Raw genomic sequence first — 15,438 nt, forward strand, 5'->3', positions numbered from 1 at the left:
GGAGGAGGGGGCACGATTGGGAACAGAGTGGGTGTTTCAACGCTAATCAGTTAGTACATCTACACTGCCACCACGCGCTGATTAGTGCAGGATTAGTGCACGAGCCCTTACCGCCTATAAAATATGTGGCAGTAAGGGCTCATGCTAATTTTTGGTACTGGTTGATTGCCAGTGGCCATCAATTCAGAAAATCGTCCATTTTCCACTGCAGTAAAAACAGTCTTAGCGTGCAGGAAAAACCCCACATAAAAGCGTGCTTAGGGGTCCCTTTACAAGGCTGTGGTAGAAAGTGGCCTAAGTACTTACCTGTAATGCTACCGGAACTTCCCTATTGTACGTGCCATCCTCTACAAACCAGGTGCTCCACTGTCCCCCAGTCTGACGGAGCCGGAAACTGAATTGTGTGTCACCGAGGCAACCTGAGACACAGAGAGAGGGGGCAAATAACTAACATGTCACTGTAACATAACAGAGCTATTCTCTAGCCTTAAGATGTCTGTGACAGAACAGTGTGTTTTAAACCTGTAAAATTGCTGTTATTAAATCATGAAGTGCATTTCTCTAGTTTGGCCAGCAGGTGATGCATGTTTCATGTTAAAGCTGTTATAGAAAAGTGAATGCCCTCTTTTAGTTTTACTCAGTGAAGAAGTGAATCTACAGTACTGTGAGAAGTATACTTTTAAAACTTGTTGACTGAGCTGAAATTACCCAGAAGTTGCTGGCTGTTGCTTCAGTCTTAGCCAGGGAGAAAAGAGAGACAGATCTCTTTGCTGAGGCCCTGTGAACAGTTATATATCCTGATCTTCCCAGGTACTGTTTAGACTGTATACAAATGTTTAGTTAGTGTTATAATTGATCTCTATTTCAGTGACCTGCTATTTTTTGCTGATTGCCCATTTTTTGTTCATTGTTCAATTTTTAAGATAATAAATAATTATTTCTTGCCTCTGCCTGCCTGTAAACCGCTAAGGAAAAAACTGTTGTTTTAGCAGTATATCAAGTTTTTAATAAACTGTAAAAAGGCCATTTTTACGCCTTTAGCGTGTGGGAAAACCCATGTAAGAACCCGCTATAGGTAGTTTTTACTGCAGCTTAATACAAGGAACCCTTAGATAGAAAACCCTCCAGGGACATGAAAATGCCTAGTGTGAATGTAACTGGTCTTGAGCTACAACTGAAAAAAAGGCACAAGCTAAATCCAAAAATCTTCCATCAGAAAAGTATGTCCAGAAAAATCCAGTACAAATGTTTGCAGATACTTTCACTTTGAAAACTGCCCTAGGGACCAAGGAAGCGCATACTTGTGCTTTAAAAACCGGCCAGCAGTACCAGACGTGCACAGTACCCGCTGGCTTCGCTGCAATGTTGGAAATTTGAATACCATCTCCTTTGGGGATAATTTCAGTTCATTAAACTGACTCAAAAAGTGTTTTACATTCTGAAACCGGCCGCTGTGAAACTGATCTGGCATACCCACTCAAAAATATAGGTGCTCAAGAACACAGCACCTACTGTGGAGTGGAGAAGTACCCTAATGGTTAATGCAGTAGGCTTGAGAATCTTGAGAAGCAGATTCGATTCCCACTGTGGCTTCCTTGTGACCCTGGCAAGTCACTGAACCTTCTATTGCCCCAGGTGCAAAAATTTAGAATGTGAACCCACTAGGGACAGAGAAAATACTTGCATATACTATGCAAAATGCTTTGGTTTGGTTACATCATAGAAAGGCAATATAATCAAATCCATGTTCTGTTCTATGCACAACCAACAATGTATGGTCATTAAACAGGAACTGTCTTTGCTGCTGCTGACATGTACATACCTGAGTAAGAATCTGGGAAGGACAAGTAACAAATGCTAGTTTTCTAGAAGAAAGAAGAAAAGCTGGTTAGGTAATAAAATGTCCTTTCTGAACAAGGACACATGAAAGGCAACCATTAAGCGATGTCTTCTAAAGCACCCTCATGCCTGAAAGTATCCTTTACCCCTTTATACATTTGGTGGTGCATTACTTAAAAAAGGGGACTATGCACCAACAGACGTTACTGATGGCTAAACTACTAACAGCCTTATTTTTGAAAGTGATGGGCGCCCAGATTTCGACCCAAATCGGGAGATAGGCGCCCATATCGGTATAATCGAAAGCCGATTTTGGGCGTCTTCAACTGCACTCCGTCGCGGGAACGAACAAAGTTGACGGGGGCGTGCCGGAGGCGTGGTGAAGGCGGGACTGGGGCGTGTTTATCGGCCGAGGAGAGATGGGCGCCCTCGGCCGATAATCGAAAAAAGAAAGGCGTTTTTACCGCGAATTTGGGTCACTTTTTTGGACCTTTTTTTTTCACGAACAAGTCCCAAAAAAGTGCCCTAAATGACCAGATGACCACCGGAGGGAATCAGGGATCACCACCCCTGACTCCCCCAGTGGTCACTAACCCCCTCCCACCAAAAAAAAAAACAACTTTAAACAACTTTTTTTTCCAGCCTGTATGCCACCCTCAAATGCCATACCCAGCTCCATCACAGCAGTATCCAGGTCCCTGGAGCAGTTGTTAGTGGGTGCGGTGGACTTCAACCAGGTGGACCCAGGCCCATCACCCACCTACCTATTACACTTGTGCTGGTAAATGGGAGCCCTCCAAACCACCCCCAAAACCCATTGTACCCACATGTAGGTGCCCCCCTTCAGCCAAAAGGGCTATGGTAATGGTGTAGAGTTGTGGGCAGTGGGTTTTGGGGGGATTTGAGGGGCTCAGCACCCAAAGGAAGGGAGCTAAGGACGGGAGGTATTTTACTTTTTTTTTATTGTTACAAGTGCCCCCTAGGGTGCCCGGTTGGTGTCCTGGCACGCGAGAGGGACCAGTGCACTACGAATCCTGGCCCCTCCCACGACCAATGCCTTGGATTTGTTCGTTTTTGAGCTGGGCGCCTTCGGTTTCCATTATCGCTGAAAAACGATTACGCCCAGCTCAAATCCCCACAAATCCAATGCATTTGCCCGGTACAAACCGTATTATCGAAAAAAAAGATGGGCGCCCATTTTTTTTGAAAATACGGTCTGTCCCGCCCCTTGGACACAGACCCCCATGGAGGTGGGCGTTCGTGTTCGATTATGCCCTTCTAAGGGGTCCTTTTACTAAGGTGCGCTGAAAAATGGCTTGCGATAGTGTAGGCACGGGTTTTGGGTGCGTGCCAATCCATTTTCAGTGCACCTGTAAAAAAAAAAGTCCTTTTTAAAATTTTTGCCAAAAATGGACGTGCGGCAAAATTAAAAATTGCCGCACGTCCATTTTGGGTCTGAGACCTTACTATCAGCCATTGACCTAGCAGTAAAGTCTCACGCAGTAAATGGGCAGTAATGACCTACATGCGCCAAATGCCACTTGGCGAGCGTAGCTGACCCATACCAGAAATTACAAAATTTTTTTTGGGGGGGCGCACATAGCGAACGTGTGCCAAAAATGAAATTACTGCAAGGGCCACATGGTAGCCGTGCGGTAACTCCATTTTCACATGTGTTGGGCACACGTACACGCTTACGCGGCATAGTAAAAGGGACTCTAAATATGCATTCACGTTAGCATTATTCCAATGGTAATATTCACATGCATACAGAATACACAAGTCAGGAAAATTCTTCTAAACTGCTTCATTAGGTACCTAATGCTGCAAATACATTGAGTGTTTCAATTTCTCTTTCAGAATGCCCCGAGCCAGGTCCATGGGTTTATTTAAATGTCAAGGTCAACAGCTTAAACATAATTTCAAAAGTAAATGGCGCTTTTATGTTACGTTTGAGCGCATTAATAATATCTGGCTAATTAATATATAAAAATGTGAAAGGGAACGGTACCTCTTTATCCGTGAGCCTGAGATCATGGGGGTACACCAGCTGTAGAAGAAATACAGGTAGTGAGCTCATGTTTTAACCTCCCATTCAGGCCAGGGTTCAACATTTTCTGCTCCTCAACAGGGTGATGTGATAAGGAGGGAAGAAGGGTTAATGCCTTAATTTTGTACAAATAATCAACATCATCAAAACGCCAACTCAGGATTCAGACCTCATATTGGATTTCAGCCAAAGAAAGGCTGAGAAGCAAACGGGTCCCACAACAACTTTACCAAAGAGTCCAAAGAGTTTTGCTACAGTCACCAATGGGCGAAATCTCTCGGTAAAACTGGGCCATTGTTTCTCACATTAAAGGAGAAAAACGAGCCCTATAAGAGAAAAAAAATACAGCTTAGCTGCTCTTGTACAGGACAAGCTCAATAGGCCAAGAAAGCAGAAAAATGAACTGATCTGACTGTTACCCAGAAGTGTAGGAACCTCAGTTACAAGAAAATGACAAGATACATTCATTATTTTTTAATAAAAACCTGGAATTAGAAAATGTGGTTTAAAGCTATTAGCTTAGCAGAGTTTAAAAAAAAGGTTTGAACAAGTTTGTACAAGAAAAGTCCATAAACCATTATTAAGCTGGACTTGGGAAAACTGACTGCTTGTTTCTAGGATATCGTTGTACAACTTAAGCACCATACCAACTGTCGCACAACTCACATTGTTTACTACATCAAATGCCCGTGTGGCAAAGTATACATCGGTAAATCCAACAGATCCCTCAATGCCAGAATGATCGAACACAGATCAAGAATTCTTGCCCGCATCATTGGAGCTCCACTGGTACAACATTGTATTAATGAACAACATCCTTGTGAGTCACTCAGATGCATGGTGATTGATCACATTATCCCTAATTCCCGTGGAGGTAACATAAATAGATTACTGCTTCAGAAAGAAATGCAGTGGATTTACCGTCTCAATACTATCGAACCAAATGGGCTTAACGCACATTTGCAATGGAACTGTTTCTTTTAAGCAGCTGTTGATTACGTAGGATTTTTTGTGGGAGGAGCCTAAAATCGGTATATATTTCAAACGCCATCGCCATTTTGGATAGCTGTATATTGACACCAGTGACTGTGAAAGTTAGTCCAGTGGTTGCGGGTACATGACAGATATGCTTAATTCATTAGTTTGTTGTTACTAATACCTTTTCTCCGTGTTTTAGATGTGTATGCCCTTGAAAAAGCAGTAGACCGCGAAACAGGGTCCTGTCGGGCTCACAATGTCACCGGAGTTATCAGCAGTCTGATGGATGAAATCTTTTTTGAAATTTGATGAATTCGGGCCCCAGCAGATGGCCTTTTTGATTTAAACTATTAAGATAAGTGAATTTTTGCATTATATGTCTATTTTTGTTATAATGTTTATTTTGTGAACAGCAGTGCGCTTCTATATATTTTTCTTTACCTGAGGATAAATTTGAGAGTAAAACAGATTATAGAGACTTTTTGATTCTCAGGTTTCCAAATATTAACAACATTTGGCACTGCTGGTTGGTTGGAGGTGGTCCATGATTATAACCGTACATCGGCTATTTAGCCGTTAAGGAAGTTCATATATATAGACTTCCATGTTGATATGAGACGCCTTCATTAGCCAACATTTTCACATTGCATTTAACACACAGTGTCTATCCCCATTTGTGTATTGTTTCTAGGATAAGCAGCATAAAATCTACTTTACTCTTTGGAATCTTACCAGGTACTTGTGACCTAGATTGGCCACAGTTGGAAACGGGATAATGAGCTTGATGGACCTTCAGTCTGTCCCAGTATGGCAAAGCTTATGTACACTCTGAATGCAAATATTTTAATGTACTTTGGTGCCTATTTAATCGCCACACAAATTCCAACTTATAATCAGCTTATATTAGTACAAAATAAATACATTATTTTACAATCCAAGTTTAAGGGGTATGTTTACTAAAAGGTGCGTTTGCGTTTCTAACGTACCTTTAAATTTAAGGCACGTTAAATGCTAACGCACCTATACATTTCTATGGGTGTGTTAGCGTTTAACGCATGTAAACCATTTATGCGCATTAAAAAACGCTAACGCGCCCATAGCACACCTTAATAAACATAGGCGTAAATATGCTAGTTATCAAGGCACCACACCAAACGTGAACGGCAAAGTATTAATACATACACAGGACATTACCCCCTTGTGTTTTCCCAATGAAAATGTACCCACATAAAAAGAAGAGGCAAATTTGTGCAGATCCTGGGTAGCGTTCAAAGGGAAAAAACATGCGTGTAGCTGCTGGTCTTCGCTTCAATTAAGATACTTTGGAAAGCTGTTATTGGGACCTAGTCTCAGCTGAGCATCTAAATATTTCAGTGGTCAATAAGGGGGCAAACCAGGTAGTATAGGATTATACACTGGAAAATATAAAAGTGAAGTTCAACTAATGCTATTATAAGCAGGGCTGTGGAGTCGGAGTCAATTTTGGGAGGCGTCGGAGTCTGTAAAATTCTGACTCTAGCCTCAAAATAAAAAAGCATTACAATATATGAAATATTTATTATTTTATACTTATATATCTTTGTCCTGGATCTAAAGTACTAGTAAATATAAGTTATATTTACCAGTATTTTAGATCCAGGACAAAAAAAAGATTATTAAGAGTCGGAGTCAGAAATAAAATAGACAAGTCGAAATAAGAGGTTTGATATACTGACCCCACATCCCTGATTATAAGGAGCTTTTAAGGAATTACTGTTTTATGTTACTTAATGACCAGGTTGTCAAGTCTTATGTCCACAGAGGCTGGGTTGGTTACACCGCTGCACATGTGCTTGTTTCAAAATGAACTAGATTAGCCCAATATTCAGCTCTGGTGGTCAGTGTTTGTTTCGAACCCCAGCTGCCACAGTTTAAGTCGTACCTGGATATTTAATGCCAATATCCAGATATCTGCTGCCGCTGAATATCTGATGTAGCAGACAGAGCCAGGAGATGGCCAGATAATGGCAACGTTCAGCGCCGTTACCTGGGGTACCATCTCGATAACTTAGGGCAGCAAAAAAGCTGAATATTGCCAGTCTCCAGCAACTCTTGGCTCTACACCCAGACGACGCCAGGGTAGTCTGTAGAGATTTTCTAGATAATACTGCTCAAAATGCATATGGCCCTTGTCAGTGACGCTCATCCAGATAGCACAGCATCTGCTACCTGGGTATTGCTGCTGAATAACTGGGACAGATCTTTTCATGAGCACCACAGCTATTAATGAAAGACGCTGCATGGCAAAGGATCAGAGAAAATCACAAACTAAACCCAGAAGCCACAAAGTACCTTCTCAGTCTAGATTTCTAGAAGCAATGTTTTCGTGTGCTTACGAACAAGTCTGCTCTTCGTTAACTACTGGTAGCCTGCCATGGAAACCGCTGAAAAACGTTACTTAACCTAAAACTGGTACAGCTTATACAACACTACTTTTGGTTTTCTGAAACCTCTGAGACACAGCCTATGCCTTGTTTACACTCGTTCTAAAAATAGCAGCTAGCATGGTTTACACAGACATCAGATGCATGGTTTCTGCAGCTTCCTATTATTCATTGGAGAAAGAGGATGGCAGCGATTCCACAAGATGCAAAGGCTAGAAAGAGGTTGCGAGTAGGTCGACATCTTAAATCAGTGACAAGGGGGATCTCAGGTCATACTCCATTCCCTGGACTTGGTCCAAGTTGTTAGTGGAGGAGTGGCCTAGTGGTTAGGGTGGTGGACTTTGATCCTGAGGAACTGAGTTCGATTCCCACTTCAGGCACAGGCAGCTCCTTGTGACTCTGGGCAAGTCACTTAACCCTCCATTGCCCCACGTAAGCCGCATTGAGCCTGCCATGAGTGGGAAAGTGCAGGGTACAAATGTAACAAAAATAAAATAGATACTATTGGAGATTCTACATGGAATGTTGCTACTATTGGAGATTCTACATGGAATGTTGCTATTCCACTAGCAACATTCCATGTAGAAGGCTGCGCAGGCTTCTGTTTCTGTGAGTCTGACGTGCAGGACGTCAGGCTCACAGAAGCAGAAGCCTGCGCGGCCACATTGGTGATCTGCAAGGGCCGACTTCTACATGGAATGTTGCTAGTGGAATAGCAACATTCCATGTAGAATCTCAAATAGTAGCAACAGTGGAGGAGTGGCCTAGTGGTTAGGGTGGTGGACTTTGGTCCTGGGGAACTGAGTTCGATTCCCACTTCAGGCACAGGCAGCTCCTTGTGACTCTGGGCAAGTCATTTAACCCTCCATTGCCCCATGTAAGATGCATTGAGCCTGCCATGAGTGGGAAAGCGCGGGGTACAAATGTAACACAAAAAATTATTGATACTCATAGAAAGCAAGGAGAACATTAGATCTGATTTTTTTATGTGGGGTGTAAGTACAGGTGTTTATAGTAGTCAAGATTCTCCAAGTTTTTGACAAGATAATTTTTTCATGGTTTCTTTCTGTGGAATCCAGTCTTTAAATTACTAGCCTGACATCTTTCTGCCTGTCCACCTGCATCACATGCAGTTAAATAACCCAGAATAACTGGTGAGCCACCTAGAACAGACAAGAGATATGCAAGCCACAACTTAATGATAAAAAAAAAATAACTAAGAAGAGTTAAAAAAAAAACAAAAACAAATTACAGGCAAAATAAAAATAACATGGTAGGTGAAAAAGTAAAGAGCCGACAAACTCTCCTCCCATCTATGTGCTCACATCAAAGAAACACATTATTACCTTGGTCAGTGCTGAATTGGTTCAGCAAGCATCTACGAAAGATAAAGGGCCCTGATTTCTAAGATGCGTTAGTATTTTAAGCGCGCCTATATTTAGCACGCACGCTAACCATGTAGGCACCTATAGGGATATTGTAGGCACGTACATGGTTAACACGCCTATAATGCTGTTTAGCAAACAGGGCCCAAAGTGTACTAAAAAGCACATTAAAAAAAATCAAGGGCCCTGTTTACTAAGCCGCACTGTAGGCGTGCTATTGTTTTTAGCGCGTGCTAATGCTAGAGACATGGGTGTCTCTAGCGTTAGCGCGCCTTAGTAAACAGGGCTGTAATTCATACAAATATAAAATTAAATCATACAAATATCAAATAAAATAAACGTGATATTATCTATCTTGTCAGGATTATATGCTACTAACCTCAAGGAGCAAAAGAAGAGCAAGGAAAAAAAAAATACATATATTGAAGACTATATGGGTACCAGCCTTAATTCTAAAATAAAATAAAGAAAAAAAAAACAAGCGCAAAACCACCACTCTGAACTTTTAAAGAGCCTAAAAGTGCCAGTTTTTTTAAAAAGCCAAACCACCTCCTTTCACTTTTAAACAGATTTCAAAACACAAATTAAAGACTGTCAGACTCTCTTAACAAATGACCTCCACTTCTTTGAAAGTCACACGGTACCAGCATCTTAAAGGGAAAACCAAAAATATGCTTTAGATTTACATTTTTAATACTTAACTGGTTTACATTTTTAACGTAGCTGGTTTAGTTGTGTTTTAAAGATATTTATACCTTTAAAACAAAACTAAAACCAGCTAAGTAAAAAAAAAAAAAAAACGCTTAAAAAGCAAAATAACTGCCAAAGGCCTACCTACAACATAGAGCGCATCTTTTCAAAAACTACTTTTATGAAGAAATGCCAAGATGCAGAACAGTGATCCTCAGCGTTAATTTGAGAATTCCCACTGGGGCTACAATTGACATCATACCCTTGATTGAGGTCAAACAAAATTAAAATTATGCTGAGATCATACTGTTTCCTGTAAGGAATTCCACCACGTAAGGTTATGCACTACTGAAATAGATTCTAAATTGCAAACAGTTGATATGAACGATAGATTTATGGACAAAGAATATCCTGAATGATGTATGAAAAGCAAAGCTACTCACCTGGAGCAGGTGTTCTCAGATGACAGCAGCCAAGTATGCTAACAGCTGGGTGACCGTCATCCAACGGAGCCCAATGTAGATGCTGGCTAGCGAGATTATGTTAGAACTTTCTAGCAGCATCCCACCGCACATACGCTGGTGCCTTTCTGCCCGATGTGCAGGTTTAACTCCAAGGGGAGGCCCTCGGAGAACACCTGCTACAGGTGAATAACTATGCTTTCTCCGAGGACAAGCAGGCCATTGTATTCTCACAGCTGGGAATCCCTAGCTACCAGGCTGACCGAAAACAATTATGCTGGAACAATAGGGACTCAAAACCCGAGGCCTGAAAGTCAATTAACCTGAAACTATTTACATACTAGTTGTGAAGGTGCAGCCTGGAACCAAAGAAAATTGGGTCTAGGGGGGTGGAGTTGGATTCTAGACACTGAACAAGTTCTTCAGGACTGCCTGCTCGAACTGCCTGTCATGTCGGGTGTCCTGCTCAAGGCAGTGATGAGATGTGAATGGATGGATAGATGACCACATCATAGCTTTACAAATCTCCTCTATGGAGGCCAAATCTCAACTGGGCTACCAACGTTGAAATGGCGCTGACATTATGAGCCTTGACATGTTCTTCTAGAGTCAGTCCATCCCGGGCATAAGTGAAGGCGATGCAATTTGCTAGACAATTAGAAACTGTGTGTTTGCTGATGACTACCCCCATCCAGTTTGGGTCAAAAGAAACAAAAAGTTGGACCATCTATGGGCTTTAGTCTGCTCTAAAGCTTGCAATCCAAGGCATGCAATACACTCTCACCAGGATGGGCATGCGGTTTGGGGAAAAATGTTGGCAGAACGATTGACTGGTTAAGATGGAACTCCAAAAGTACCTTAGGAAGGAACTTGGGGTGCATGCGGAGAACTACTCTATTGTGGTGAAATTTAGAGTAAGGCAGGTCCTAGCTACTACGGCCTGAAGTTCACTGACCCTGCAAGCTGAAGTGAATGTCACCAAAAACACAACTTTCCAAGTCAAATACTTCAGATGACCAGAATCAAGTGGCTCGAAAGGAGCTTTCATCAGCTGGGTAAGGACAACATTCAGATCCCATTACACAGTTGGAGATTTGATAGGGGGCTTTGTCAATAGCAAACCTCTCGGGAAGCAAACAACTAGAGGCTCTACAGAGATGGGCTCACCTCCTATACAGTGATAAATACTAATTGCATTTAGATGAACTTACAGAGTTGGTTTTTAAACCAGATGGAGTGGTGTAGGAGGTATTCCAGCAGTTTTTGTGTAGGGCAAGTCACAAAATCCAGAGCCTTGCAGTCATACCAGATGGCAAACCTCCTTCACTTAAATGAGTAACACCTCTTAGTGGATTCTTTGCTGGAAGCCAGCAAGATGCAAGACACACTTTCCAGCAAATCCAAGGATTTTAATTGTACGTTCTCAACATCCAAGCCTTGAGGGCCAGGGATTGGAGGTTGGGATGCAGAAAGGATCACTTGTTCTGTGTGATGAGGGTCGCAAAATACTCCAGTCTCCATGATCTTCAGAGAACAACTCCAGAAGAAGAAGAAACCAGATCTGCCTTGGCCAATAAGGGGCGATTAGGATCATAGTTCCCTGTTGTTGCTTGAGTTTCAGCAAAGTCTTCTCTATAAGAGGTATTGGAGGATACACATACAGAAGACCCTCTCCCCATGTAAGTGAAAAGCATCTGAAGCTAGTCTGACGTGCGATTTGAGCCTGGAACAGAACTGGGAAACTTTGTTGTTGAGATGAATGGCAAAATGATTCACCGAAGGGGTGCCCTACTCTTGGAAGATCTTGCAGGCTACGCCCATATTGAGAGACCACTCATGCAGTTGCAAAACCATGCTCAGTCTGTCCACAAGGCAGTTGTCATTTCCTGGTACATAGGTGGCTTGGAGGACCATTCCGTGAAGGAGGGCCCACTTCCACACCTCCACTTCTTCCGGACACAAGGGGTAGGATCTCATACCCTCCTGCTTATTCAAACAGAACACTGCAACCTGGCTGTCCCATTTGAATAATTTTGTTCTGTAGCCGATTTCTGAAAGCCTTTAGAACATTCCAAATGGCCCTTAGCTTGAGAAGGTTGATATGGAAATCTGTTTCCTAAGCAGACCAAGTCCCTTGGGTGTGAAGCCCATCTACACAAGCTCTCCATCCCAGGTTGGATACATCCGTTGTTAGCAATTCCCTACAGGTGGAATTTGGAATGGTAGTCCCACAGTCAAATTTGATCGAATTGTCCACCAGAGAAGGGCAATAGTCAACTCTGGTGGAATCTGGATTACATTTGTTACATTTCCAGCTGCCTGAGACCACTGGGAAGCTGGGGTCCACTGGGCTGCTCTCAAATGGAGCCATGCCATAGGAGTGACATACACTGTTGAGGCCATGTGGCCTATCAATCTCAACATCTGCCAAGCTGTGACCTGCTTGCTGCTTCAGACCTGCAAGGCCAGCATTGTTAAGGTCTCTGCTCTCGCAAGTGGGAGAAAAGCCCAAGCCTGCAATGTATCGAGCAGGGCTCCTATGTACTCCAATCGCTGGACCAGGAGAAGGTAGGACTTGGGATAGTTTATGATGAACCCTAGTAACTGCGTCCTGTGATATGCTCTTGACCAGCCAATCTTCCTGACAGGGAAAACACATACACTTCCAGTCTGCATTAGTATGCTGCATCTACTGCTAGACACTTGGTGAATACCCTGGGAGCTGACACGAGGCCAAAAAGCAGAATGTGAAACTGGTAGCTGCGTTTCCCTATTTGGAACGGAGATACTTCCTCTGACTGTAAAATACTGAAAAGTGGGTATAGGCATCCTTTAAGTCCACAGAGCATAGCCAAAGGTTTTCCTGAATCATGAGAAGGGTGCCTAGGGAATCATCCTGAACATTTTGTTTGACCAGGAATTTGTTCAGGGCCCTTAGGTCTAGGATGGGACAAAATCCCCCCATTTGTTAGGCACAAGAAAGTATCTGGAATAGAATCCCTTTCGTTCTTCCCCTGGTGGTACACGTTTGGCCACATTGGCCTGTAGAAGGGCGGAGATTTCCTTTAGAAGTACATGCTTGAGCGAAGAGCTGATGTACGATGCGCTCAGTGGGCAATTTGTTGTTCTCCGATGCCAATGCAGAGCGTAACCGAAACAGACTATTTGAAAATCCCAGACTCCCTCCAGTGGTCATCCCTGATTCCATCCAGTGGTCATCTGGTCATTTAGGGCAACTTTTTGTGCCTTATTTGTTCTAAAAACAGGTCTAGCTCAAAATTTCTTAGTTTTATTCCTGGACATTTTTGCTTTGTTCCATTATAGCTGTAAAACGTCCAAGTGTTAGGCACACCCTAATCCTGCATTTGAAATGCCCTGACACACCCCCTTGTGATTTGAATGCACTTCTGACAGACCATCGAAAAACAATATTGATTTGGATGTTTTTGTGAGAAAATGAGACCCTACAGGTCACCAGGACTCTCACAGCAAACAGCTGTTCCTATGGCCACAACCTCAATACACGTTTCAATCATTTGTCACTCCCACCTCCATCCTATTGAATACTTTTATCATCCATTTTAAATATAAAATTTTAATGCCCATTGAAAACTTTGAATCAAAGAAACTTTACATATCAAAAAATATATATACGTATTCTAAATGTCTAAGCAAGTATCTTAGCGGGAACTTAGCTGATGGGAAGAACATAGCACTACACACCCCTCCTCCAGAAGCTGATGCCCTAGTCAGTTTCCCAAGTCCAGTCCTGGCGTACCCCTTTGCCAGTCAGGTTTTCAGGATATCCACAATGAATATGCATGAACTTGATTTGCATACGCTGCCTCCATTATATGGCAATACCTTTCATGCATATTCATTGTGGATATCCTGAAAATCTTCCTGGCAAGGGGTAACTCCATGACTTGGACTTGGGAAATACTGCCCTAGGTGACCATCCACTCTGACCAGCCATGTACAGCTATAACAAAACAACATGAATTTGTCTTTTCACATGCTTTATTAGAGAATTTTTTTAAGTTTTTGTCATGATTTTTATCTGGGAAATTAACAACCTTTTTTTTGTTACATTTGTACCCTGCACTTTCCCACTCATAGCAGGTTCAATGCGGTTTACATATTATATACCGGTACTTATTTGTACCTGGGGCAATGGAGGGTTAAGTGACTTGCCCAGAGTCACAAGGAGCTGCAGTGGGAATTGAACTCAGTTCTCCAGGATCAAAGTCCACTGCACTAACCACTAGGCTACTCCTCCACTAACAACATTTCATGTAGAAGCCTACCTTGCAGATCAACAATGTGGCCGCGCAGGCTTCTGTTTCTGTGACTCACAGAAACAGAAGCCTGCTCGGCCGCATTGCTGATCTGCAAGGGCAGGCTAGTGGAATAGCAACATTCCATGTAGAATCTCCAATAGTAGCAACATTCCATGTAGAATCTCCAATAGTATCTATTTTATTTTTGTTACATTTGTACCCCGCGCTTTCCCACTCATGGCAGGCTCAATGCGGCTTACATGGGGCAATGGAGGGTTAAGTGACTTGCCCAGAGTCACAAGGAGCTGCCTGTGCCTGCAGTGGGAATCGAACCCAGTTCCCCAGGACCAAAGTCCACCACATTAGGCCACTCCTTTCAAATCCCTTGTGCCTGTCTACACACCCCCTATACTTCCCCCCCCCCCCCCCCCCCGGCCTCTCACCTCCATGGCCTGCCCGAGCTCCAGGTCGAAGGTGACGACGCAAACACACTCCAGCCAGGCGGAGAACCTGGCCCAAGGCAGGCGGGAGGACGTAGGGCTAGAGACATCGCTGTAACCCCGGACTCTCCTGCGGGGATCATCGCAACTGCACATCAATTCCATCTCCTAGCTCGGAGGAAAGCCTCAATACGGGAGCCAAAAGGCTGAACTACTCATCGTCTACCTGGCAGGTCCTTTTTTCCAAATACAATGACAGAATGCAGCAGCAGCTGCAGAAGAACCTGCCACACCGCGACTGTCAGCAACACTATTAAAACGGGCCTGCGCCTGCAACAGAAGGGCCAAGCGGAGCGAGCCTCACAGTGCATTGCCCCTTTAAATCTCGGTTGCTATGAGGAGCTTCGGCAGCAGTAAAGACAAAAGAGAAACGGCGGCTATTTGGAGGGAAACTAAGATCGGACTCAGAAGATAGAAAATAAAAGGAACATACAAACGGAGCCCAATATAAAATTGTACTCAGAAGAAATAAAATAAAAGGAACGTACAAACGGAGCCCAATATAAAATATACACTCGCAAACCAGGAAGTGTGAAAAGGATTGGGGGGGGGGGGGGGGTCCTAAAATAGGCTGCCCGACCTGTTGTTATAAATCAAAAAGGATTTCGTTTGCAAACATAATAAGATGAGATGAAACCTACAGCGTGCAGTACAACGCTAAATCCATTTTTAAACATTTTAATGTTTAAAGTAAGGGGGAAAAAAATCAGACAGGCATGTACAGAGACAGCCATAACAAAAGAAGACCTCATAAGAACAGATAAAACGGGTCACCGCCATTGAAACAGGGGGGGGGGGAAGAGAGTAAAAAAATATGTTAAGGGTAATGCAT

General features: G+C 43.0%; 1 protein-coding gene across 3 annotated transcripts in view; it reads right to left on the minus strand.

Moving 5' to 3' along the window:
- Positions 1–15,112, minus strand: part of DENND6B (DENN domain containing 6B) — a 68,271-nt gene extending 53,159 nt beyond the window's left edge. The window contains exons 1-4 of one of the 3 annotated variants that reach the window (XM_030216532.1): positions 14,550–15,108; positions 3,851–3,889; positions 1,823–1,865; positions 307–419 (exon numbers count right to left, since the gene is read on the minus strand). In XM_030216532.1, the coding sequence (XP_030072392.1) occupies positions 307–419; positions 1,823–1,865; positions 3,851–3,889; positions 14,550–14,711 (357 nt within the window). In that variant the 5' untranslated portion in view covers positions 14,712–15,108. Of the gene's footprint in view, positions 1–306; positions 420–1,822; positions 1,866–3,850; positions 3,890–14,549 lie in introns of all 3 variants that reach the window. The other 2 variants (XM_030216533.1, XM_030216534.1) reach the window with 2 other exon arrangements.
- Positions 15,113–15,438: the final 326 nt, after the last annotated feature.

Source organism: Microcaecilia unicolor, chromosome 10 (assembly GCF_901765095.1).
Source record: "Microcaecilia unicolor chromosome 10, aMicUni1.1, whole genome shotgun sequence".
In the NCBI taxonomy this organism is placed as follows: Eukaryota; Metazoa; Chordata; class Amphibia; order Gymnophiona; family Siphonopidae; genus Microcaecilia; species Microcaecilia unicolor.